Source organism: Mustelus asterias, chromosome 2 (assembly GCF_964213995.1).
Source record: "Mustelus asterias chromosome 2, sMusAst1.hap1.1, whole genome shotgun sequence".
Lineage (NCBI taxonomy): Eukaryota > Metazoa > Chordata > Chondrichthyes > Carcharhiniformes > Triakidae > Mustelus > Mustelus asterias.
The window spans coordinates 123,443,938-123,470,903 of record NC_135802.1 but is presented as its reverse complement, the minus strand read 5'-3'; the positions used below and the strand labels follow the sequence as shown (position 1 = coordinate 123,470,903).

The 26,966-nt window shown below is 43.5% G+C and overlaps 1 protein-coding gene across 1 annotated transcript in view; it reads right to left on the bottom strand.

The window, feature by feature from the left end:
• Positions 1-1,617: 1,617 nt before the first annotated feature.
• The window catches only part of LOC144511020 (transmembrane protein 14C-like), a 70,232-nt gene continuing 44,883 nt past the window's right edge, over positions 1,618-26,966 (bottom strand). Inside the window, exons 2-4 of the mRNA XM_078240998.1 lie at positions 23,791-23,892; positions 18,433-18,520; positions 1,618-1,821 (exon numbers count right to left, since the gene is read on the bottom strand). Of these exons, the coding sequence (XP_078097124.1) occupies positions 1,764-1,821; positions 18,433-18,520; positions 23,791-23,892 (248 nt within the window). The 3' untranslated portion in view covers positions 1,618-1,763. The remainder of the gene's footprint in view (positions 1,822-18,432; positions 18,521-23,790; positions 23,893-26,966) is intronic.

The window sequence follows — 26,966 nt, the reverse complement described above, 5'->3', positions numbered from 1 at the left end:
AGGGGCCATTTAAAATGATCATTGCAGGAGAAACAGGTGCTTTGGTTGATGAAAAACATGGTCGTAGATGGAGTCACTGGACACAGCTAAAACCTTACCCAAAGGATTGAATTGGTAAAAAGAATCTGGATAAATTTGTATAAAAATGTTTTAGACTTTTTAGTCTAATCAGATGGTACAGTGAGGCAATCTAGAAAATGTTAAGAATAAAATGTTAAATTTATGATTATTGATTCTAATTGCGATGCCTTAGGGCCATATTGTGTGTAAAATTGCAGAATTGTATCTTAAATTGTATCATTGAAGAAAGAAAACATCAGTGAATAACAAACGAGAACAATCTTTGGACAAGGAACAAAAACAGAGCTTGGCTAAAATAAGTACATGATTATATTACATCTTGTAATAATATGTTTTGTATAAAGCAAGTAGATTATCAGGCATTTAACAGAAACACCTATTTGTATTTGGCGTACATTTATGCCAGAACAGCTGATGTAGATTTAGATAAATGTTAGGTAGGTACTCATATATCAATTCATGCGGGGAAGAGGTCTCCTTTGTGGACAATCCCTTTAAGGTGGGAGGAATTAATAATATGGGATCAATTAACCCAATTGTTCAGGAAATCTAGAGGAAGGACAGTGGGATTTATAAAAGGGTGTGAAAGTGCAGCTTTATTTACTTGAATAGATACCTGTATTCAATACAGCCAAACGAGCACCCAATTTGATTCTAATTAATACAGGATTAGAGGAACAAGGAATATTATGCATCAAGGTGATCAGGGAAGCATAGATATTGGGATTAATAAATTAAGTCTGCACCATGGACATCAGGAGCAGGATTTGCTGAAGCCCATCGGAGAATGATCACATGTGCAACATTCAATATACCCAACACTTATTGGATTCGTAGAAACAAATCTTACCCAGGGCTGCCCACAGGTTGGAAAGAAGTTTGTTACTTAGAATATGGATGAGTACATGGGACTTAATAGGATTGAGGGTTATAGGTAAGCCTATATATAAGCCTAGGTAGGTAGGGACATGATTGGCGCAACTTGTGGGCCGAAGGGCCTGTTTGTGCTGTAGTTTTTCTAAGTTCTAATATGTAATTCCACATACTTACCACACTGATCAATTACCAGATGCCGACGTACTGCGGTGGGCATAGACTATTTCTTTGGAATAATGGTGCCAGGATATTTACATGTAAGACTGACAATGGAATTGAAAAATATTACCTATCTTAGAAAGGGTAGCTAATGACACGGCTACTGCTTTATCACAAATCAATGTTGAAATGGTAGCAATGCGTACAGTTGTGCTACAGAATGGGATGGTGTTGGACTTCATTCTTGCAGCAAGAGGAGGAACATGTGCTTAAATTGGATCGAAATGTTACATCTAATGTCAGATATTTTGGAGAATAACACCAATCTGGTAACTCATATTCGGAAGGAGGTCAAGAAGTTAGAAAAACCAGATTGTGGTCAGTACAGACTCGATGGGCCAAATGGTTTCCTTCTACACTGTAGGGATTCTATGAAGCTATAAGAGATGGTGGATCTGCATATAGGATTAGTAGAACATTTCTGCATAGCAACTACTGAAGCATTTTGAATCAGGTCGTTTATTGGTACAAATTCTGCTTAGATTCAGGTCAGTAAGTTTTCATCTTGTAAGTCTGCATGGTAAAAGACCAAACATAATCAATGGTTTCAAACATGTGCGTGAAATTCCCTTTGAAAAGATATTGGTTCATGATTCATGGGGCTTTTCAAACATTTTCAGACCGAGTCTTCCAAACATTAGAATGCTGCAGGAAGAACAAAGAAGTATTATTAAACAAAGGAAAATATACACAACATCCTCAAAGATGCCAACTCAGTATAAACCTCGAGTATAAACTACAAAACATTTAGTGAAAGGGAATAGCCTCTTTAAAATTATAACAATCACACCTGCCATAAGATGAGAACCAACACATAGAAGTACATTAAAGGAATAAGGTGCATAGGCATGCAGGTGCAGCAAGTGGTCAAGACACAAATCATATGCTGGCCTTCATAGCGAGAGGATTCAAGTACAGGGGCAGGGATGTCTTGCTGCAGTTATACAAGGCCTTGGTGGGACCACATCTGGAACATTGTCTGCAGTTTTGATCTTCATAGAAACATAGAATTCCTACAGCACAGAAGGGGGCCATTCAACCCATCAAGGCTGCACCGACAACAATCCCACCCAACCCCCATAACCCCACATATTTACACTGCTAATGCCCCCGAAACTAGGGTATATTTAGCATGGCCAATGCCCCCGAAACTAGGGTATATTTAGCATGGCACATCTTTGGAGTGTGGGAGGAAACTGGTGCACCCAGAGGAAACCCACGCAGACAAGGGGAGAACATGCAAACTCCACACAGACAGTGACCCAAGTCTGGAATCGAACCTGGGGCCCTGGCGCTGAAAGGCAGCAGTGCTAACCACTGTGCCATCTATGATTCTATTATCTTATCAGAGGAAGGATACTCTTGTTATGGAGAGAGTGCAGCAAAGGTTTACTAGACTGATTCGTGGGATGGCAGGACTGATGTACGAAGACACATTGAGTTGGTTAGAACAAAGAACAAAACAGCACAGGAACAGGCCCTTCGGCCCTCCAAGCCCGCGCCGCTCCCCGGTCCAGGATTGAATCCTGAATCCAGGATCCCCGCCCAATTTTCCAGCCTATCTACATACCAATATCCTATCCACCGAGCTGTCCCTCACAGCTACGATGCTTTGTTCATTACAACCTATTAACTTACCCCCACCCCCCCATTCCAGACCATGTGATCTCCAGGGAGAGGCGAAAACCCAGAGTGAAAAACCCCAGGGCCAATATGGGGAAAAAAAAATCTGGGAAATTCCTCTCCGACCCCCTGAGGCGATCGAAACGAGTCCAGGAGATCACAATGGCCCCGATCGGAAAATGCTTCCCAACCCTAGTCATTTCCACTTCCACGAACACCATATGAATTCCCTGCCCCCGAGACAGGTTCCCAACTATCCGCAGTCTCACTCTGTACTGGCACCAGTCATGATCAGAGAATGAAGCCTTGAAACAAGAAACCAGGAACAATTAGCCCGCGCCGCTCCCTGGTCCAAACTAGACCACTCTTTTGTATCCCTCCATTCCCACTCCGTTCATATAGCTGTCTAGATAAGTCAGTTAGGATGATATTCAGTGGATTTAGAAGATTGAGGGGCAGATCGCATAGAAACCATATAAAAATTTTTACAGGACTAGATAGGGTAGATGTATTGTTATAATCTAGGTTCGAAACTCCAAGGCGTTTTATGAAGTCAGTCTAAGACATTAAGTTTTGCACTTTGAATTTGGCACAGGTGAGCATATGATATTCCCCTCCAGGTATGATTCGAATGACCTTCTAAGAAGCTTTTATCAAACAAAGTTTACTTAAGAATACAGTTGAACTATAATAAGAAAAATCAGCAATATTGCAACAAGTGCAAATCTCAATGAGTTAAGCATTTTCAGTAAATCCACGTTTGTCTTCAAAGTTTCTCTCAATGGCAGTCTTTTTAGCCAAAAAGCTGATATTGCGGTAAAGTGCATATCTCGATGAGTTAAGCATTTTGAGTAAATTCACATTTGTTTCCAAAGTTTCTTTCAATGCCATTGAATCTTTTTCACCTTGGATTTTCCCTGTAAAAAAAAACTGACCCAAGGTATCACAAATCAAACCCCAGGCAACAATCCAAAGGGTCATAAAACTCCAGGAGACTGCATTAGATCATGATTAAAAATAAACAAGATGCCCATTATAGTGCTTCAGCAACAATTAAGAGGGCACTCACTCAGACACCATGGCAACAATAATAAAAAGGCCAGGCCTGCTTGAAAAAACTGCAGAAACATTATGAAAACACTTCTTCAAGGTACAGTAGCATCACATGCAGGAAGGATGTTCCCAATGGTGAGTCCTGAACCAGGGGTTACAGTCGAAGGATATGGGGAAAACCATTTAGGACTGAGATGAGGAAAAATTTCTTCACCCAGAGAGTGGTAAAGCTTTGGAATGTCAAGAACCACAGAAAGCAGTTGAGGTGAAAACACTGTTTTCAAGAAGGAGTTAGATATCGCTCTTGGGGCTAAAGCGATCCAAGGATATGGGGGTGGAGAGAGAAAGAGAAGTGGGAACAGGTTACAGTTGGATGATCAGCCATGATCATAATGAATGGCAAAGCAGGCTCAAAGGGCCGAATGGCTCCTCCTTGCACCTATTTTCTATGTTTCTATAAAGCAAGAACTCGAATAGTAATAAAGAGCATTACCATGTTAGATATGAGCAGTCCAAGACAGACTAGAGGAATACAAAGACAGGGTCAGAGGTTACATATGTAACAGCACAACAGTGAACAAGGTTAGTGAGCGACAAGCAAAAATAGTGCACCAACTCAGACAGTGGATCTTTGTCAGGCTCACGCCCTGCTCTACTCCCACGACCCACACACTTACGCTGCTAATCCCCCTAACCTACACTACTTCGGACACTAAGGGCAATTTAGCATGGCCAATCCACCTAACCTGCACATCTTTAGGCTGTGGGAGGAAACTGGAACACCTGGAGGAAACCTACACAGACACAGGGAGAATGTGCAAACTCAGCAGATATTCACTCAAGGCCCTATGATTAGTAAAAGCATTGCAGTGCTGGAAAGCAAGGAAGAAAAGGGGCATGATTATTCTACAGGTCTGTCACAGGTGGAGGGGGGTCGACTTAAACTGCCCTGATTTCCCCACTCTCTACCCATCTATAAACAAAGCATTTTTAAAAAAAAATTATCCTTTATAAATGGTGGCATACTTTCCCCAACCCTCTTGCACAGCAAACTTGAGATAAAATGAAAATAAAAGGGTTGATTTATTTTTACACGCACACATGAGGAGCTTCTCAAAATCCACCTGTTTTTACACTCTCACAATAGATGGGGTAAGGAAAAAGGAAGTGCGTTCAGGGCACGGCTGCAATAAAAAAATGCAAGTATCAGTTTTACATGTTTCCAGAGTCTGGAATCAGATGTCAACTGGAATGTTCCTTCCGAGAGGAGGTTGGCTGATTGTAGAATACTTTATCTTTTCGGAGTGAGCCTTGCACAAGAAGAATGAGTCAGTTTGGAAGCTTGAGTTCCAAGATTCCAGCAGTTAGTAGGTTTCATGAGTGTCCAAGTTCTTACTGCAACCATTGGCTTGATGGTAGTCAGCACAGGCTGCTGCCTGGAGTTTGGTTCGCATCAAGAGGTCAGGCAGTAACTGCTTGAATTCAGTTCCAACCAACAGTATCACAATGCAGCTTGCAGAAGGTCATATGGCATTCCTCCTCAATGTTGGACACAGGATGTATCTTCCCAAGGCTAGAATGTAGGTGTTTAATTGGAGTCAAGATTCCTTTTGTTATTTTGGAGACACTGGTGTTGGTTTAACTAACTGCTGCTCTCTTTGTCAAAACCGTTGTGTGAAGACTGCTAATGCTTTGCACCACTATGGGAGAATATGACTCAAGTTTTTCCTTTGAATTAGCTGAACCAGACTCCCCATCATTCTGGCCACTGTTAGCTTGAATGGCTGCATCAGATGACTGGCTGAACCATTTGTCAGCTCAGTAATTTTCAGTTTTTAGCAGCACAGAAAAAATGACTACATAAAATAGTCCAGCTGATATCATCTTTCACACTTCGACAGTGAAAGTCTCCAAATAGTGAGAAGGGGTAGAAGAGAAAATCATCAGGAAATTCACAGAGGAATCTCTAGGGGAACACTTTGTAAGAGTAATAAAAACAGAAAATGCTGGAAAATCTCAGTAGGTGACAGCATCTGTGGAGAGAAAATAGAGCAATGTTTCATAGGGTCATCCTGACTCAAAACATTGGCTCTATTTCTCTCCACAGATGCTGTCAGACCTGCTGAGATTTTGCAGCATTTTTTGTTTTTGTTTCAGATTCTAGCATCTGTAGTATTTTGCCTTTAACTTGGTAAGAGTAGTTGGTATATCATAATGCTTAGACTAGTAATGCAGAAGAGCAAGGAACAATTTAATTCACAATTAACAATTTGCCAGGGTGAAATGGAACTAAAGATGGAGTGGAAACACTGCAATGTAACAATCGGTAAACAAGGGTGCAATGATGCACATTAGGAGAAGGAAGTATGGAGGAAAATAAGACTGACAAAAGATAATATAAAAGGAAATTCAAAAATCTTCCACCAGTATGTAAGTAGTAAGAAATGGGGTGCATTGTTTCAGGGACGAAGAGGTGCAGAGTAAGTTTGGAATGCTTGAATATTTTGTATTGTATTTACAGAGGAAGAAGCTGACAAAATATCAGTAAAAGCAAAGATGAAAATGTAAGTGATGGGATGAAAATTGAGAGGGAGGAGGTACTGGAAAGGCTGGCTATGCTTGGAAAGAAGAAGTCATTTGGTCCCTATGATTTGAATCCCAGATTGCTAAAGCAAGTGTGAATGCAGATAGCAGAAGGGCTTGCTACAATCTTCCAAAGTGGAGAGATGGTGGAGGAATAGTGAGAAATAAATGTCACGCTCTTATTCAAGAAAGTGTGAGGACAGCCCTAGTAACTACAAACCTGTCAGTTTAAAATGAGTAGTGGATAAGCTTTTAGTGGTGATAGAGAAAAATATCAACAAATATTAGAGAGGTTTGAATTAAAGGGAATCAGCATGGATTTATAAATGGCAAATTGTGTCCAATTTAACTAAATTTTAGAGAAGGTTAATGAAGGGAATGCAATAGATGATAAGTAAGGGCTTGGAGTGTCGCAAAATGCTGGTTAACAAAATTGTGGCTCATGGAATAGGAGGGTCTGTGTCAGTTTGAAGAAAAATAATTGTTTAAGGACAGAAAACAGCAAGTTGTGGTTGTTTTTCAGACTGGAGGGTGGTCGAGGGTGGTCTTCACCAAGAATCAGTGTTGGGACCACTGCAAGACTTCAAAATTTGCTGAGTTTGCAAATTCAGAGGATATTACAAACCAAGTGCTACCAGGCACAGATGTGCTAGCAGAATGGGTAGATTACAAGAAATATGAGCAGGAGCTGGTACAAAAACTAAAATCACATGGGATTTGAGGTGGGCTGGCTAGATGGATACAGAACTGCCTTGGTTATAGGAAACAGCAAGTAGCGGCGGAAGGGTGTTTTTAAGAATGGAGATCTGTAGCTAGTGGTGTTCTGCAGGGATCAGTGCTGGGACCTCTGTTGTTTGCAGTCTATATAAATGATCTGGAAGAAAATGTGGGGGTCACATTAGTAAGTTTGTGGATGACACGAAGATTGGTGGAGCTGCTGAGTGTGCCAGGGATTGTCAGAGGATACAATAGATTGAAGACTTGGGCACAGAAATGGCAGGTGGAGTTTAATCCAGACAAATGTGAGGTGATGCATTTAAGGATCAAATTTAGGTCTGAATTATCCTGTAAATGACAGAACCCTTAGGAACATTTACATACAGAGAGATCTGGGCGTGCAGGTCCACAGTTCCCTAAATGTAGGAACACAGGTGGTCAAGGTGGCTAAGAAAGCATATGGCATGTTTTCTTTCAACACCAGGTTAAAGTCCAACAGGTTTATTTGGTAGCAAATACCATAAGCTTTCGGAGCACTGCTCCTTCGTCAGATGGAGTGGAAATGTGCTCTCAAACAGTGCAAACAGACACAAAATCAAGTTGCAGAATACTGATTAGAATGCGAATCCTACAACCAGCCAGGTCTTAAAGGTACAGACAATGTGGGTGGAGGGAACATTAAACACAGGTTAAAGAGATGTGTATTGTCTCCAGACAGAACAGCTAATGAGATTCTGCAAGCCCAGGGTCTTCAGGTAAGCGTTCTCCAAGGCGGCCTTCACGACACACGACAGCGCAGAGTCGCTGAGCAGAAACTGATAGCCAAGTTCCGCACACATGAGGACGGCCTAAACCGGGATGTTGGATTTATGTCACATTATCAGTAACCCCTACAGCTTGCCTCCTGGGCTTGCAGAATCTCACTAGCTGTCTGTCTGTGTTTGTGTTTAATGTCCCCTCCACCCACATTGTCTGTACCTTTAAGACCTGGCTGGCTGTAGGATTCGCATTCTAATCAGTATTCTGCAACTTGATTTTGTGTCTGTTTGCACTGTTTGAGAGCACACTTCCACTCCATCTGACGAAGGAGCAGTGCTCCGAAAGCTTATGGTATTTGCTACCAAATAAACCTGTTGGACTTTAACCTGATGTTGTGAGACTTCTTACTGTGTTCACCCCAGTCTAACGCCGGCATCTCCACATCATGTTTTCTTTCATCAGCATTGAGTACCAGAGTTGGGAAATCATGTTGCAGCTATATAAAACATTAGTTGGGCCTCATTTGGAGTATTGCGTGCAGTTTTGGTCACCACACGACCAGAAGGACGTGGAAGCTTTGAAAAGAGTGCAAAGAAGGTTCATCAGGATGTTGCCTGGTGTCAAGGGTGCTGGATATGAGGAGAGGTTGAATAAACCAGGATTGTTTTCAATGTAAAGACGGAGGATGAAGGAAGACCTGATAGAGGTCCACAAAATTATGAGAGGCACAGACAGGGTGGATAGTCAGAAGCTTTTTCCAAGGGTGGAAGTGTCAATTACAAGGGGGCACAGATTCAAGGTGAGAGGGAGATGTGTGGGGGAGGTTTTTCATGGAAAGAGTGCCTGGAATGTGCTACCAGAGGAAGTGGCGTAAGCAGGCACATCAGCAACATTTAAGAGGCATCTGGATGGCTACATAAAGAGAGAGAGAATAGAGGGATACGGACCGAGTAAAGGCAGAAGGTGTTTTCTTTAGTTTAGTTAGGGCACAGGCTTGGAGGGCCAAAGGGCCTGTTTCTGTACTGTACTTTTTTTGTTCTTTGAGTAGACCACTTGGCCCCTTGAGCCTGCAAAGGGAGAGGGAGAAACATAGAAACTGGAAGGAGTAGGCCATTTGGCCCTTCGAGCCTGCTCTGCCATTCATTTTGATCATGGCTGATCAACCTATTCACTATCCTGATCCCTTTAGCCCCAAGAGCTATATCTAATTTTTTCTTGAAATCAGACAACGTTTTGGCCTCAACTACTTTCTGGCTAGTGAATTAAACCACCCACTGGGTGAAGAAATTTCCTCAGCTCAGTTCCAAAAGGTTTACCTCTTATCCTCAAACTATGACCCCCCCTAGTTCTGGACTCCCACACCGCTGGGAACATTCTTTCTGAATCTACCCTGTCTAACACTGTTAGAATTTTATAAGATTCTACGGAATCCCCTCTCATTTGTCTAAAGTCCAGTGAATATAATCCTAACTCTGGGAGGCAAGAGAAGTGATTGCAGAGCCTCTGGCTCTGATCTTCAGGTCGTCGTTGGCCTCTGGTATAGTACCAGAAGATTGGAGGTTAGCGAATGTTGTCCCATTGTTTAAGAAGGGGAACAGAGACTTCCCCGGGAATTATAGACCGGTGAGTCTCACTTCTGTTGTCGGCAAGATGTTGGAAAAAATTATAAGGGATAGGATTTATAGTTATTTGGAGAGTAATGAATTGATAGGTGATAGTCAGCATGGTTTTGTGGCAGGTAGGTCGTGCCTTACTAACCTTATTGAGTTTTTTGAGAAAGTGACCAAGGAGGTGGATGGGGGCAAGGCAGTGGACGTGGTATATATGGATTTTAGTAAGGCGTTTGATAAGGTTCACCATGGTAGGCTTCTGCAGAAAATGCAGATGTATGGGATTGGGGGTGATCTAGGAAATTGGATCAGGAATTGGCTAGCGGATAGGAAACAGAGGGTGGTGGTTGATAGTAAATATTCATCATGGAGTGCGGTTACAAGTGGTGTACCTCAGGGATCTGTTTTGGGGCCACTGCTGTTTGTAATATTTATTAATGATCTGGATGAGGGTATAGTTGGGTGGATTAGCAAATTTGCTGATGACACCAAAGTCGGTGGTGTGGTAGACAGTGAGGAAGGGTGTCGTAGTTTGCAGGAAGACTTAGACAGGTTGCAAAGTTGGGCCGAGAGGTGGCGGATGGAGTTTAATGCGGAGAAGTGTGAGGTAATTCACTTTGGTAGGAATAACAGATGTGTTGAGTATAGGGCTAACGGGAGGACTTTGAATAGTGTGGAGGAGCAGAGGGATCTAGGTGTATGTGTGCATAGATCCCTGAAAGTTGGGAATCAAGTAGATAAGGTTGTTAAGAAGGCATATGGTGTCTTGGCGTTTATTGGTAGGGGGATTGAATTTAGGAGTCGTAGCGTTATGTTGCAACTGTACACAACTCTGGTGCGGCCGCACTTGGAGTACTGTGTGCAGTTCTGGTCCCCACATTACAGGAAGGATGTGGAGGCTTTGGAGAGGGTGCAGAGGAGGTTTACCAGGATGTTGCCTGGTATGGAGGGGAGATCCTATGAGGAGAGGCTGAGGGATTTGGGATTGTTTTCGCTGGAAAGGCGGCGGCTAAGAGGGGATCTTATTGAAACATATAAGATGATTAGAGGTTTAGATAGGGTGGATAGTGATAGCCTTTTTCCTCTGATGGAGAAATCCAGCACGAGGGGGCATGGCTTTAAATTGAGGGGGGGTAGTTATAGAACCGATGTCAGGGGTAGGTTCTTTACCCAGAGGGTGGTGAGGGATTGGAATGCCCTGCCAGCATCAGTTGTAAATGCGCCTAGTTTGGGGGCGTTTAAGAGATCCGTAGATAGGTTCATGGACGAAAAGAAATTGGTTTAGGTTGGAGGGTCACAGTTTTTTTTTTTTTTAACTGGTCGGTGCAACATCGTGGGCCGAAGGGCCTGTTCTGCGCTGTAATGTTCTATGTTCTATGTTAACCAACTTCTCTTCTTATAGGGTAGACCTGCCATCCTAGGAATCAGCCTGGTAAACCTACGCTCGACTCCCTCTGTAGCAAGGACATCCGTCCTCAGATAAGGACACCAAAACTGCACACAATACTCCAGGTATGGCCTCACCAACACCCTGTACAATTGCAGCAAAACATACCTATACTCAAATCCACTCGCTATGAAGGACAACATACCATTTACCTTCTTTACTGCCTGCCCATATCTGCTCGCTTACTTTCAGTGACTGATGCATGAGGACTCCAAGGTCTCGCTGAGTATCTACCTCTCTCAATTTACACCCATTCAACTAATAATCTGTTCCTATTATTGCTACCAAAGTGGATAACCTCACACCTATCTACATTATACTGCATCTACCAATCACATGCCCTCACACTCAGCTTGTCCAAATCACACTGAAGCATCTCTGCATCCTCCTCGCAGCTCACCCTCCCACCCAACTTTGTATCATCTGCAAATTTGGAGATAATACATTTAGTTCCCTCTTCCGAATCATCAATTTATGTGAACAGTTGGGGTCCGAGCACAAATCTCTGCGAAACCCCACTAGTCACTGACTACTAATCAGAAAAAGATGAATTTTGCCAACTCTTTGTTTTCTACCTGCTAACCAGCTTTCTATCCATCTCAAGACATTACCTGTAACCCCATGTGATTTAACTTTACATAGTAGTCTGTTGTGTGATACCTTGTTGAAAGCCTTCTGAAAGTTTAAATAAGCCACATCCACTGGTTCTCTGCAAACAACTCTACTCGTTACATCCTCAAAGAATTGCAAATAGATTCATCGAGTATGATTTCCCCTTTGTAAATCCATGTTGACTTTGTTTGATTATACCACTGTCTTCCAAATGCTAAATTATGGACTTTAGCAACTTCCCAGTACCAACATTAGGCTCACTGGTCTAGTGTTTCCTGTTTTCACTCTACCTCCCTTTTTGAACAATGGGCTTACATTAACTACCCTCCAATCTGTGGGAACCATGTCAGAGTCCAAAGAATTTTGGAAAACCATCACCAATGGATCTACTATTTCCAGTACCCCAAGTACCGTAGGATGAAGATTATCAGGACCAACCCCATCAACAGGCATGGATAAGGTAGATAGCCAACATCTTTTCCCAAAGGTAGGAGTCTAAAATTAGAGGGCATAGATTTAAGGTGAGAGGGGAGAGATACAAAAGGGTCCATGGGGCAGGTTTTTTACTCAGAGGGTGGTGAGTAACTGGAATGAGCTGCCAGAGGCAGTAGTAGAGGCCCATACAATTTTGTCTTTTAAAAAGCATTTAGACAGTTACATAGTTAAGATGGACCAAATGTGGACAATTGGGACTAGCTTAGTGGTTAAAAATGGGGTGGCATGGACAAGTCGGGCCAAAGGGCCTGCTTCCATGCCATAAAACTCTATGTCTATGACCTGGAGATTTATCCACTTGCAATTCCACCAATTTCCCCAAAAACATTTCTCTAATAATGCGTAAGCTCCTCACTAAAACTTGTTTCTCTCAGAATTTCTAGTACATTATTCATGTCTTCCTTTCTGAAGACTGAAGCAAAGTATCAATTTAATTCCTCTGCCATTTCTTTATTCCCCATTATGAATTCTTCCGTTTCTAACTGTCTTGTTTGTGGCCACAAAACACCCATATATTTCCCTTACAATTGAATCCCCTATATTGCATTCTCACATTTCTTTCTCACCTTTGCAGCAGAACCAACCGTGGTGCAACAGATTTGGTGGTTGCTATTCTCCTCTGAAAGGCCATCCCCTTCAACAGTACCCAAATGGTACATCTGTGTCGCAGGGGAATAGCCACAGCAGATTCCTGCACTCCCTGCTTAAGCTCTCTTGCTCTGCCTGGTGGTTACCCATTCCCTTCCTGCCTGTGATGTCTGAGACTGCTGTGTGATCACCTCTCTACACGTGCTATCCACAATACTTCCTGCCTAACAAATGCTCCACAATGTCCCCAGCCACCACCACTCCAGCTCTGAAAAACGAGCTTCCAAGATGATTCCAGATCAACCGTCACAAGATTCACCAGTGGTATTGCATAGGTTGCAATCCAATCGCAAGGCTCCTGACAGACCTTCGTGTAGTTAAGACATTACTTTCAATTTATTCGTGTTCTGATGGGAGTTTGGAAATTTAAGGGGAGGGGGGGCGGACGAGAAGTGTTACTGAGTGCCATTTTGAGTAGAGTGCTTGCATAAGTCTTTTCTCCTATGTAACTGTCTTACTGGTGTCTGTTGAGGGTTCTGAACATGTTTAGGCTTGCAAACAAGATCTGCTTTACTTGTGCTCCTGTTCTCATAGTTATTATTGTTTTGCTGAGTTACTGTTAAACTTCATTTTTTATACAAAGAAGTTATAGAACATAGAACAGTACAGCACAGAACAGGCCCTTCGGCCCACGATGTTGTGCCGAGCTTTATCTGAAACCAAGATCAAGCTATCCCACTCCCTATCATCCCGGTGTGCTCCATGTGCCTATCCAAAAACCGCTTAAATGTTCCTAAAGTGTCTGACTCCACTATCACTGCAGGCAGTCCATTCCACACCCCAACCACTCTCTGCGTAAAGAACCTACCTCTGATATCCTTCCTATATCTCCCACCATGAACCCTATAGTTATGCCCCCTTGTGATAGCTCCATCCACCCGAGGAAATAGTCTTTGAACGTTCACTCTATCTATCCTCTTCATCATTTTATAAACCTCTATTAAGTCTCCCCTCAGCCTCCTCCGCTCCAGAGAGAACAGCCCGAGCTCCCTCAACCTTTCCTCATAAGACCTACCCTCCAAACCAGGCAGCATCCTGGTAAATCTCCTCTGCACTCTTTCCAGCGCTTCCAAATCCTTCTTATAGTGAGGTGACCAGAACTGCACACAATATTCCAAATGTGGTCTCACCAAGGTCCTGTACAGTTGCAGCATAACCCCACAGCTCTTAAACTCCAACCCCCTGTTAATAAAAGCTAACACACTATAGGCCTTCTTCACAGCTCTATTCACTTGAGTGGCAACCTTTAGAGATCTATGGATATGGACCCCAAGATCTCTCTGTTCCTCCACAGTCTTCAGAAACCTACCTTTGACCCTGTAATCCACATTTAAATTTGTCCTACCAAAATGAATCACCTCACATTTATCAGGGTTAAACTCCATTTGCCATTTTTCAGCCCAGCTTTGCATCCTATCTATGTCTCTTTGCAGCCTACAACAGCCCTCCACCTCATCCACTACTCCACCAATCTTGGTGTCATCAGCAAATTTACTGATCCACCCTTCAGCCCCCTCCTCTAAGTCATTAATAAAAATCACAAAGAGCAGAGGACCAAGCACTGATCCCTGTGGCACTCCGCTAGCAACCTGCCTCCAGTCCGAAAATATTCCATCCACCACCACCCATTGTCTTCGATCAGATAGCCAGTTACCTATCCAATCGGCCAACTTTCCCTCTATCCCACACCTCCTTACTTTCATGATAAGCCGACCATGGGGGACCTTATCAAACGCCTTACTAAAATCCATATATATGACATCAACTGCCCTACCTTCATCAACACACTTAGTTATTTGTGAGGCACGGCCTGCCCTTCACGAATCCGTGCTGACTATCCCGGATTAATCCGCATCTTTCTAAATGGTCGTAAATCCCATCCCTAAGGACCTTTTCCATCAATTTACCAACCACCGAAGTAAGACTAACCGGTCTATAATTACCAAGGTCATTTCTATTCCCTTTCTTAAACAGAGGAACAACATTCGCCATTCTCCAGTCCTCTGCAACCATCCCCGTGGACAGCGAGGACCCAAAGATCAAAGCCAAAGGCTCTGCAATCTCATCTCTTGCCTCCCAAAGAATCCGAGGATATATTTCATCAGGCCCAGGGGACTTATCGACCTTCAGTTTATTCAAAACTGCCAGGACATCCTCCCTCCGAACATCTATTTCCTCCAGCCTATTAGCCTGTAACACCTTCTCTTCCTCAAAAACATGGCCCTTCTCCTTGGTGAACACTGAAGAAAAGTATTCATTCATCACCTCTCCTATCTCTACTGACTCCATACACAAGTTCCCACTACTGTCCTTGACCTGCCCTAACCTCACCCTGGTCATTCTTTTATTCCTCACATAAGAGTAAAAAGCCTTGGGGTTTTCCTTGATCCGACCCGCCAAGGACTTCTCATGTCCCCTCCGAGCTCTCCTAAGCCCCTTTTTCAGCTCATTCCTTGCTAACTTGTAACCCTCAATCGAGCCATCTGAACCTTGTTTCCTCATCCCTACATAAGCTTCCCTCTTCCTTTTCACAAGACATTCCACCTCTTTCGTGAACCATGGTTCCTTCACTCGGCCATTTCTTCCCTGCCTGACAGGGACATATCTATCAAGGACACCCAGTATTTGTTCCTTGAAAAAGTTCCACTTTTCATTAGTGCCTTTCCCTGACAGTTTCTGTTCCCATCTTATGCCCCCTAATTCTTGCCTAATCGTATCATAATTACCTCTCCCCCAATTGTAAACCTTGCCCTGCCGTACGGCCCTATCCCTCGCCATTGCAATAACAAAAGACACCGAATTGTGGTCACTATCTCCAAAGTGCTCTCCCACAACCAAATCCAACACTTGGCCCGGTTCATTTCCCAGTACCAAATCCAATGTGGCCTCACCTGGGTGGCACGGTAGCACAGTGGTTAGGGGCGGCACGGTAGCACAGTGGTTAGCACTGCTGCTTCACAGCTCCAGGGTCCCGGGTTCGATTCCCAGCTCGGGTCACTGTGTGTGTGGAGTTTGCACATTCTCCTCGTGTTTGCGTGGGTTTCCTCCGGGTGCTCCGGTTTCCTCCCACAGTCCAAAGATGTGCAGGTTAGGTTGATTGGCCAGGTTAAAATTGCCCCTGAGATGCGTAGGTTAGAGGGATTAGCGGGTAAATATGTGGGGGTAGGGCCTGGGTGGGATTGTGGTCGGTGCAGACTCGATGGGCCGAATGGCCTCCTTCTGCACTGTAGGGTTTCTATGATTTCTACCTCTTGTTGGCCTATCCACATATTGTGTCAGGAAACCCTCCTGCGCACACTGCACAAAAACTGCCCCATCTGAACTATTTGACCTACAAAGGTTCCAATCAATATTTGGAAGGTTAAAGTCCCCCATGACAACTACCCTGTGACCCCCATACATATCCATAATCTGCTTAGCAATTTCTTCCTCCACATCTCTATTAATATTTGGGGGCCTATAGTAAACTCCTAACAACGTGACTGCACCTTTCCTATTTCTAACTTCAGCCCATATTACCTCAGTGTGCAGATCCCCCTCGAAGTGCCTTTCTGCAACCGTTAAACTATCCTTGATAAACAATGCTACTCCTCCATCTCTTTTACCAGCTTACCTACACTTACTGAAACATCTATACCCCGGAACATCCAACAACCATTCCTGTCCTTGTTCTACCCACGTCTCCGTAATGGCCACAACATCGTAGTCCCAAGTACCAATCCATGCCCCAAGTTCATCTACTTTGTTCCGGATGCTCCTTGCATTGAAGTAGACACACCTCAACCCACCTTCCTGTCTACCGGTACTCACCCTTGACCTTGATACCTTCCCCAATACCTCACCACCCTCAACACTGACTTCTGGACTACAACTCCTTTTCCCACTCCCCTGACAAATTAGTTTAAACCCCCCTGAAGAGCCGTAGCAAAGTTCTTTCTTTTAAACAACATACTTATTTGTGGTCTCAAGTTACCACAGGAATGACAATTGTCCTTGGCTGGTAAAGTAAAAGGCCTCATATGCCAATTAGTGGGTTAGTTAATTTGGAGTTTTATGGGTTTTTTTCGTGGAGATAAAATGTATTTTAATTCAGAATGAAGGAACCAAGCACCGAGCTATAACATCCAGGAAGAAACGTACATTAAAATCCAACAATATGGCATGTCATGGGCACAGCCGCAGAAAACAGCTCTTCTGGTCTGACATACTGATCATAGAATCCCGATAGGGCAGAGAGACGCCATTTGGCCCATCAAGCCTGCACCGACAACAGTCCCATGTAGGCCCTATCCCCCTAATCCCACGTATTTACTCTGCTAATCTCCCTGACACTCAGGAGCAATTGAACATGGCCAATCAAGCTAACCCACACATCTTTGGAGTGTGGGAGGAAACTGGAGAACTAGAGGAAACCCACGCAGACATGGGGGGAATTTGCAAACTCACAGTTTCCCAAGGCTAGAATTGAACCAGGGTCCATGGTGCCAAGCACTGTGCCACCGTTCTACCTGATGTAGTCGACATGGACTTCAGTAAGGCTTTTGATAAGGTCCCACATGGGAGACTGATCAAGAAGGCAAGATCCCATGGGATCCAGGGCAATTTTACAAATTGGATCCAAAATTGGCTTACTAGCAGGAGGCAGAGGGTAATGGTCAAATGTTGTTTCTGTGACTGGAACGTTATGTCCAATGGTATACTTCAGGGATCGGTGCAAGGTCCCTCGCTGTTTGTCCTTCCACTCCGAGGAGTGGGACAAATGCTTCCTATACTTCAATCACCAGGCAGGCCAGACCAATGCAAGCATCCATGAGTGGCAGCATCAGGCTCAGCATAACAACATGTTTCAGCAGACCCCACCTCTGATTGCCTCTGCAGTCAACTCTCCAAAGAGTGTGCTTGCCATCCTGAAACAGTCTTGAAGTTCCCCCATACAGATTCACTCGTGCAGAAGGACTGATGGGCCTTTGCAAGCAATCATACTCAAAAATTAAATCTCTAACTTGTGCCTGATCTGACAAAAATTGGCATGTAACCAGAACCATTAAATGTTTCTTCCTCTATTTCCAGCATTTTCTGCTTTGATTGAAAATTCAGGCAGCTGGGAGATAAACTACGAAAACATTAAAAAATGGCCTTTATGATACAGGAATCAGGAAATGGTTTCAGATAAAGCTCGGCACAATATCGTGGGCCGAAGGGCCTGTTCTGTGCTGTACTGTTCTATGTTCTCTAAATGTTCATGATTCAGCTATAAGAGGCAGCATGGAAGCAGCCAACAAATGCTCACTCAATGAAGACTCTCAGCTCAGGCATGGAGAGATACATGACTTTGTAAAGGAATGCAGGGTCAAAACAGGCATGGTAAACACTGAATTGGGATAAACAAAGGTTTCTGAATGCAAGTCTCTGAAGAAATCATAGATGGTTTATGTACCATCTAACTTTTATTTCTACCTCAGAGCATAAAATTTACTAAGTTAATGGTTGGATTTATTTGCATCTTTATCACCGCTTCCCTTGGCCCTTTCCCTTGGGCTGTACCTATTGATAAGAAGTTCCCATAACCTACGTTGTGATGTAGCATTCCACAAATGATTACATTTCAAGCTTTAGTCAATTACTTTTTCAAATCATATATAAATAAAGTTGTTTCTGCTCTTCAGCAATAGAAACTTTCCTGTTGGGTGCACAGGGTGATCATATTACCTTGCTCCTGCAACCAAACCAGCCGGCATGAACTTTCCTGAATTGTAAAATCTCATTCCCATTATTCCAGTCAGTGCTCCTGAAGCAACTTTCAAATACAAAAAGACATAAAAGATTACTCTGCAGGAAATTTATCAGTGGTAAGGTTTTAGTAATAATCAGAGAGCAAAAAAATAATCAACAGTTTGAGTTAATTAGGGAAAGCCAACATGGATTTGTGACAGGTGGATTGTGCCTGACTAATCTTATTTATTTTTTTGAGGAAGTAACTGAGCAAGTTGAAAGATGTTGTCAATATGGGTTTTAAGAAAACAGTGGGGGATTCAATGGTATTACCATCACTGAATCCCCCGCAGTCAACATCCTTGGGGTCACCATTGACCAGAAACTCAACTGGACTCACCACATAAACACAGTGGTTCTAAGAGTGGGTCAGAGGCTCGGAATACTGCGGTGAGTAACTCACTCCTGACTCCCCAAAGCCTATCCACCATCTACAAGGCACAACTCTGGAATGTGATGAAATATTCCCCACTTGCCTGGATGGGTGCAGCTCCAACAACATTTAAGAAGCTTGACACCATCCAGGACAATGCAGCCCGCTTGATTGGCACCACATATACAAACATCCACTCCCTCCACCACCGCGCACAGTAGCAGCAGTGTGTACTATCTACAAGATGCACTGCAGCAATTCGCCAAAGATCCTTAGACAGCACCATCCAAACCCATGACCACATCCATCTAGAGGCACAAGGGCAGCAGATACTGGGAACACCACCACCTGCAAGCTCCCCTCCAATCCACTCACCGTCCTGACTTGGAAATATATTATCATTCCTTCGCAGTCGCTGGGTCAAAATCCTGGAATTCCCTCCCTAACGGCATTGTGGGTCAACCCACAGCACATGGGCTGCAGCAATTCAAGGTGGCAGCTAAACACTATCTTCTCAAGGGCAACTTGGGATGGGCAATAAATGCTGGCCAGTCAGCGACGCCAATGTCCCACAAATGAATAAGAAAAAATCCTTGACAAAGTATCATGTAAAAGGCTGGTTAACAAAATGGGACTCATGCAATAGAAGGGTCAGTGCGAACTTGAGTAAAAATACTGTCTTACAGATCAAAATCAGCGAGTTGTGGTACATAGTCGTTTTTCAGACTGAACCACAATGTTAACCGAAAATTAGTGCTTTTTGGCTGTATGACCTGAATACTGGAATGTAGTTTAAAATTTCAAAATTTGTTGATAATGCCAAACAGAGAGGTTGGCAAACATGGAGGATGATATCAATTAATTGCAACTGAGCATAGTTGGTCTAGCAGAGTGGGCAGATGGACTTTGGTCCAGATAAGTGGGAGGTGATGCAATTTGGCAGGTTAGAGGGAAATATAAACTTGATGGTATAGTTCTAAAGAGTGTACAGTAACAGAGGGAATTGGGATGCATGTGCATTGATCTATGAATGTGGTAGGACATATTTAGAAATTCGTTAGCAAATTATATGGGATCTTGAGCTTAATAAATAAATGTTCTGAATATAAAAGCAAGGAGGTTCTTCTGAATCTTTATAAAGTTCTGGTTAGGCAATTACTAGAGAACTGCAATCAGTTCTGGTCACCACAAGGTTAGATTAGAGAGGCTGGGCATTTTCTCTTGGGAGCAAAGGGAGGTTTGATGAGTTTACAAGATTATGGCAAGTTTAAAAAAGGTACACACAGAAATGCAGTTCCCAATAGCAAGGAACAGAGGGCACTGATGTAGTTCTTGGGCAAGATATGTAACGGAAGGAAGAACTTCTCTATGCACTGAGGGTAATGACCTAGAACTCACTGCCCATGAAGATAATGGATGTGGAAATGAAGAATGATTTCAAAAGGAAATTAGATGGGCATTTGAGACAAATGGAACTTACACAGCCAAATGAAAACTTAATATACAATACACAAATAAGTTCATTACTAATGTGGTTGGAATACTCATTCAGAGGCAACCATATGTAGAGACACTGACTGGATTACTCTACAGAGAGCCAGCATGCTCTCAATAGGTTTCCTTCTGAATAATTTTGTTAGAAAAACAAGGCATGGATGTTCGGGAATTTGGAAAAATAAATAGTGATGAGTGTACATATTACAGAGGAGGTGGTGCTGGAAGTCTTAAAGTACATCAAAGTAAACAAATCCCTGGGACCTGGTGAAGTGTATCCCAAGACGTTGTGGGAGGCTAGGGAGGAAATTGCGGGTCCCTAGAGGAGTTTTGAATCATCGACAGCCACAGGTGAGGTGCCTGTAGATTGGAGGGAGGCAAACATTGTGCCTTTGTTTAAGAAGGGCATCATGGAAAAGCTGGGAACTGCAGGGCAGTGATCCTAATGTCTGTAGTGGATAAGTTGGTAGACGGTATTCTGAGAGCCAGAATCTACCAGGCATTTAGAGAGGCAAGGACTGATTAGAGACAGTCAGCATGGCTTTGTGAGTGGAAAATCATTTCTCACAAATTTGATTGAGTTTTTTGAAAGGGTAATCAAGTGGATGAGGGCAGTGCAGTCGACGTTGTCCACATGGACTTGAGCAAAGGTAGGTTGTTGCATAAGGTTAGAACTTATGGAATCCAGGTTGAGGCAGCCAATTGGACACAAAATTGGCTTGATGACAGAAGACAGAGGGTAGCCTATGACCAGCGGTGTGCCTCAGGGATCAATGCTAGATCCACTGTTATTTGTCATTTATACGAATGATTTTAATGAGAATTTAGGAGGCATGATTAGTAAGTTTGCAGATGACACTTAAGATTGGTGGCATAGTGGACAGTGAAGAAGGTTATCTAGGATTGCAATGGGATCCTGATTAATTGTGCCAGTGGGCTGATGAATGGCAGGTGGAGTTTAATTTAGATAAATGTGAGGTGATGCATTTTGGTAGATTGAACCAGGTCAGGACTTACTTAGTTAATGGTAGGGCGGTGGGAAGAGTTATAGAATAAAGAGATCCAGGGGTACAGGTTCGCAGCTCCTTGAAAGTGGAGTCACAGGTGGACAGGGTGGTGAAGGCGGCATTCGGTATGCTTGGTTTCATTGGTCAGAACATTGGATACAGGAGTTGGGACGTCTTGTTGAAGTTGTACAAGACATTGGTAAGGCCATACTTGGAATACTGTGTACAGTTCTGGTCACCGTATAATAGAAAGGATCTTATCAAACTAGACTTCAGCAAGGCGTTTGATAAGGTGCCCCATGCAAGGCTCATTGAGAAAGTGAAGGGGCATGGGATACAAGGTGACATTGCTTTATGGATTCAGAACTGGCTTGCCCACAGAAGGCAAAGAGTGGTTGTAGATGGGTCTTTTTCAGCATGGAGGTCGGTCACCAGTGGAATGCCCCAGGGATCTGTTCTGGGACCCTTGCTATTTGTGATTTTTATAAATGACCTGGATGAGGAAGTGGAAGGATGGGTTGGCAAGTTTGCTGATGACACAAAGGTTGGTGGGGTTGTGGATAGTGTAGAGGGATGTCAGCAGTTGCAACGAGACATAGATAAGATGCAAGACTGGGCGGAGAAGTGGCAGATGGACTTCAACCCAGATAAGTGGGAGCGGAGGAGGTTGAGGGGAGGCTTAATAGAGGTTTATAAAATGATGAAGGGGATAGATAGAGTGAACGTTCAAAGACTATTTCCTCGGGTGGATGGAGCTATTACAAGGGGGCATAACTATAGGGTTCATGGTGGGAGATATAGGAAGGATGTCCGAGGTAGGTTCTTTACGCAGAGTTGGGGTGTGGAATGGACTGCCTGCAGTGATAGTGGAGTCAAACACTTTAGGAACATTTAAGCGGTTATTGGATAGGCACATGGAGCACACCAGGATGATAGGGAGTGGGATAGCTTGATCTTGGTTTCAGATAAAGCTCGGCACAACATCGTGGGCCGAAGGCCCTGTTCTGTGCTGTACTGTTCTATGTTCTAAGTGTGTGGTGGTTCATTTTGGCAGGTCGAATAGGATGAAAGAATATAATATTAAGGGTCAGATGCTTGGCAGTGTGGAAGATCAGAAGGATCTTGGGGTCCGGGTTCATAGGACATTCAAAGCAGCGTCGTAGGTGGAGGCTGTGGTTAAGAAGGCGTATGAAATACTGGCCTTCATCAATAGAGGAATTGAGTTTAGAAATCGGGAGATAATGCTGCAGCTGTATAGGACCCTGGTCAGACCCCACCTGGAGTACTGTGCCCAATTCTGGTCGCCTCATTACAGAAAGGATGTGGAAGCCATAGAAAGGGTGCAGAGGAGATTTACAAGGATGTTGCCTGGATTAGGAGGCATGCCTTATAAGGATAGGTTGAGAGCGCTAGGTCTTTTCTCCTTGGAGAGGCGAAGGATGAGAGGTGACCTGATAGAGGTGTATAAGATGTTGAGGGGTATTGATAGAGTGGATTCTCAGAGGCTTTTACCCAGGGCTGAAATGGTTGCCACAAGAGGTCACAGGTTTAGGGTGCTGGGGAGTAGGTACAGAGGAGATGTATGGGGTAAGTTTTTCACTCAGAGGGTGGTGGGTGCGTGGAATCGGCTGCCGGTAGTGGTGGTGGAGACGGATTTGATAGGGTCTTTTAAGAGACTTTTGGATAAGTTCATGGAAGTTAGTAAGATAAAGGGTTATAGGTAAGCCTATAGGGACATGTTCGGCGCAACTTGTGGGCCGAAGGGCCTGTTTGTGCTGTAGCTTTTCTATGTTCTATGTTCTAGAAAGAGTGCAGAAAAGATTTACTAGGATGTTACCAGGACTTAGAAGTCATAGAAGTTTACAGCATGGAAACAGGCCCTTCGGCCCAACTTGTCCATGCCGCCCAGTTTTTACCACTAAGCTCGTCCCAATTGCCCGCATTTGGCCCATATCCCTCTATATCAATCTTACCGATGTAACTGTCAAAATGCTTTTTAAAAGACAAAATTGTCCTGCCTCTACTACTGCCTCTGGCAGCTTGTTCCACACACTCAGCACCCTCTGTGTGAAAAAATTGCCCTGTGGAGCCTTTTGTATCTCTCCCCTCTCACCTTAAACTTATGCCCTCCAGTTTTAGATTCCCCTGCCTTTGAGAAAAGATATTGATTTATCTATGTCCCTCATTATTTTATAGACCTCAAGAAGATCACCCCTAAGTCTCCTATGCTCCAGGGAAAAAAGTCCCAGTCTATCCAGTCTCTCCTTATAACTCAAACCATCAAGTTTAATTTAGATAAATGTAAGGTGATGCATTTTGGTAGATCGGGTCGGGGCAGGACCTACTCAGTTAAATTTCTTACAGCTAAATATAAGTTCAATACACAAATAAGTACATAATTAATGTAGTCGGAATACTGACTTAGTGATAACCATATGTTCTTGGGGTCTCGAGTGGTCTGGTAGGCGCCAAACCCAGCCGCACTCCCAAATAACAGACCAGCTGCTAGAGAGGGCACACTACCTGAACGCAAAAGAAACTTACATTAATCATCAAGCAACCATCAAGGTAAAAGTACAATTCTTTGTAAAACATTGTGTTGTCAATATAACAATAGAAAATATACTTTCAAAAAAGATGACTGCAAAGCACTTTGGGATGTCCTGAGGTGATAATGCACTGCATAAATGCAAGGTCTTAACTTAATCTTTGAAATAAGGCAAACTGAGAAATTGAATCAGTCAAGAACCCTAATTTCTTTGTTGTTTAATTCACAGCCTCATTGAACCAAGCTCCCCTTGCAGCCACAACCATCTAGACCTCTAACTAAATCATTGTTCCTTCACTGTCATTGGGTCAAATTCTTGGAACTCTCTTCCTAAAAGTACTGTGGGTGTACCTACATCACATCGACTCCAGCGGTTCAGGAAAGGGACTCACCACCACATCTCAAGAGCAATTACGGATGAGCAAATGCTGGCCTTACGTCCCATCCCATGAAAGAATATTTTAAAAATAAACTGGTTGAAATCCCCCATGCACTTCACTGAATTCCCTAATCAGTACATTTGATATGTAGATAACACCTGCTCATGTGACTGATTCTTTATTACCGTTTACATTGATCCATACGGATTCTACTTTTTTCATACTGATAATGGTGTCCCTTCTTTCTACTGCCTCCCCTTATCCTTAATATGATCAGAACCGCAAGCAGTATTTCAAGTGTGGCCTAATGAAAGTTTGATACAGGTTTAACATAACCTCCATTCTTTTCAATTCTATCACTCTAGAAATAAAGCCTAATGCTTGACCTGCCTTTTCAAAATCTTGCTGACCTGCGGTGCAACTTTTAGTGAAAGGTATATGTTTGTATTTTGAAATTCTCTACTCTGCCAAGAACAAAGAACAATACAGCACAGGAACAGGCCCTTCGGCCCTCCAAGCCCACGCCGCTCCCTGGTCCCAACTAGACCATTCTTTTGTATCCCTCCATTCCCACTCCGTTATGTCGCTATCTAGATAAGTCTTAAACGTTCCCAGTGTGTCTGCCTCCACCACCTTTCCCGGCAGCGCATTCCAGGCCCCCACCACCCTCTGTGTAAAATATGTCCTTCTGATATCCGTGTTAAACCTCCCCCCCTTCACCTTGAACCTATGACCCCTCGTGAACGTCACCACCGACCTGGGAAAAAGCTTCCCGCCGTTCACCCTATCTATGCCTTTCATAATTTTATACACCTCTATTAGGTCACCCCTCATCCTCCGTCTTTCCAGTGAGAACAACCCCAGTTTACCCAATCTCTCCTCATAACTAAACCCTTCCATACCAGGCAACCTCCTGGTAAACCTCCTCTGCACTCTGTCTGAAGCCTCCACATCCTTCTGGTAGTGTGGCGACCAGAACTGGGTGCAGTATTCCAAATGCGGCCGAACCAACGTTCTATACAACTGCAACATCAGACCCCAACTTTTATACTCTATGCCCCGTCCTATGAAGGCAAGCATGCCATATGCCTTATTCACTAGCTTCTCCACCTGTGACGTCACCTTCAAGGATCTGTGGACTTGCACACCCAGGTCCCTCTGCGTATCTACACCCTTTATGGTTCTGCCATTTATCGTATAGCTCCCCCCTACATTAGTTCTACCAAAATGCATCACTTCGCATTTATCTGGATTGAACTCCATCTGCCATTTCTTTGCCCAAATTTCCAGCCTATCTATATCCTTCTGTAGCCTCTGACAATGTTCCTCACTATCTGCAAGTCCACCTTTCTATCTGCCCCTCACTGTTCCTCACTATCTGCAAGACTTGCACCTTTAAAGTAATAAGCGACCTTCTTATTCTTCCTACAAAAATGTACCACCTCACTGTGTCACATTGATTCATTAGCCAATTATTTGCTCATTCTGCATGTTTATTAATGCCCTCCTGTCATTTATTGCAGCCCTCAGTATTAACCATTCTGCCCACAATTGGGTTTCATCTGTAAATTTAGAAATTGTACTTTTGATTTCAAATTCCAAGTCTTAAAGGAAAATTGTAAACAGCAACGATGTCAGCACAAATCCTTGTTTGATTTGATTTATTATTGTCACATGTATTAGCATACAGTGAAAAGTATTACTTCTTGCGCACTATACAGACAAAACATACCATTCATAGAAAAGGAAACGAAAGAGTGTAGAATGTAGTTTTACAGTATAGCTAGGAAAGATCAACTTAATGCAGGGTAGGTCCATTCAAAAGTCTGATTGCAGCAGGGAAGAAGCTGTTCTTCTGTCGGTTGGTACATGACCTCAGACGTTTGTATCTTTTTCCCAACGGAAGAAGGTGGAAGAGAGAATGTCCGGGGTGCATGGGGTCCTTAATTCTGCTGGCTGCTTTGCCGAGGCATCTGGAAGTGTAGACAGAGTGATTGGATGGGAGGCTGGTTTGCGTAATGGATTGGGCTACATTCACAACCTTTTGTGGTTTCTTGCGGTCTTGGGTAGAACAGGAGCCATACCAAGCTGTGATGCAACCAGAAAGAATGCTTTCTATTGTACATCTGTAAAAGTTGGTGAGAGTCATAGCTGACATGCCAAATTTCCTTAGTCTTCTAAGGTAGAGGCGTTGGTGGACTTTCTTAATGATAGTGTCGGCATGGGGGGGACCAGGACAGGTTGTTGGTGATCTGGGCACCTAAAAACTTTAAGCTCTCGACCCTTTCTACTTCATCCCCGTTGATGTAGACAGGGGCATATTCTCTTCCTGAAGTCGATGACAATCTCCTTCATTTAGTTGACATTGAGGGAGAGATTATTGTCACCGTACCAGTTCACCAGATTCTCTATTCCATTCCTGTACTCTGTCTCGTCATTGTTTGAGATGCAACCCACTACGGTGGTGTCGTCAACAACCTTGAAAATCGAGTTGGAGGGGAATTTGGCCACACAGTCATAGTAGTGTGGAGCAATACTTCCCATCTTCTGCATCTCATTACCATTCACTCTGTGATCTGCTAGCTGGCTAGCTAGCTGAAATCTCATGGCATCAGGTCAAACATAGGCAAGAAGACCTCCTGATGATTATCACATATCCTTTCAGCTGA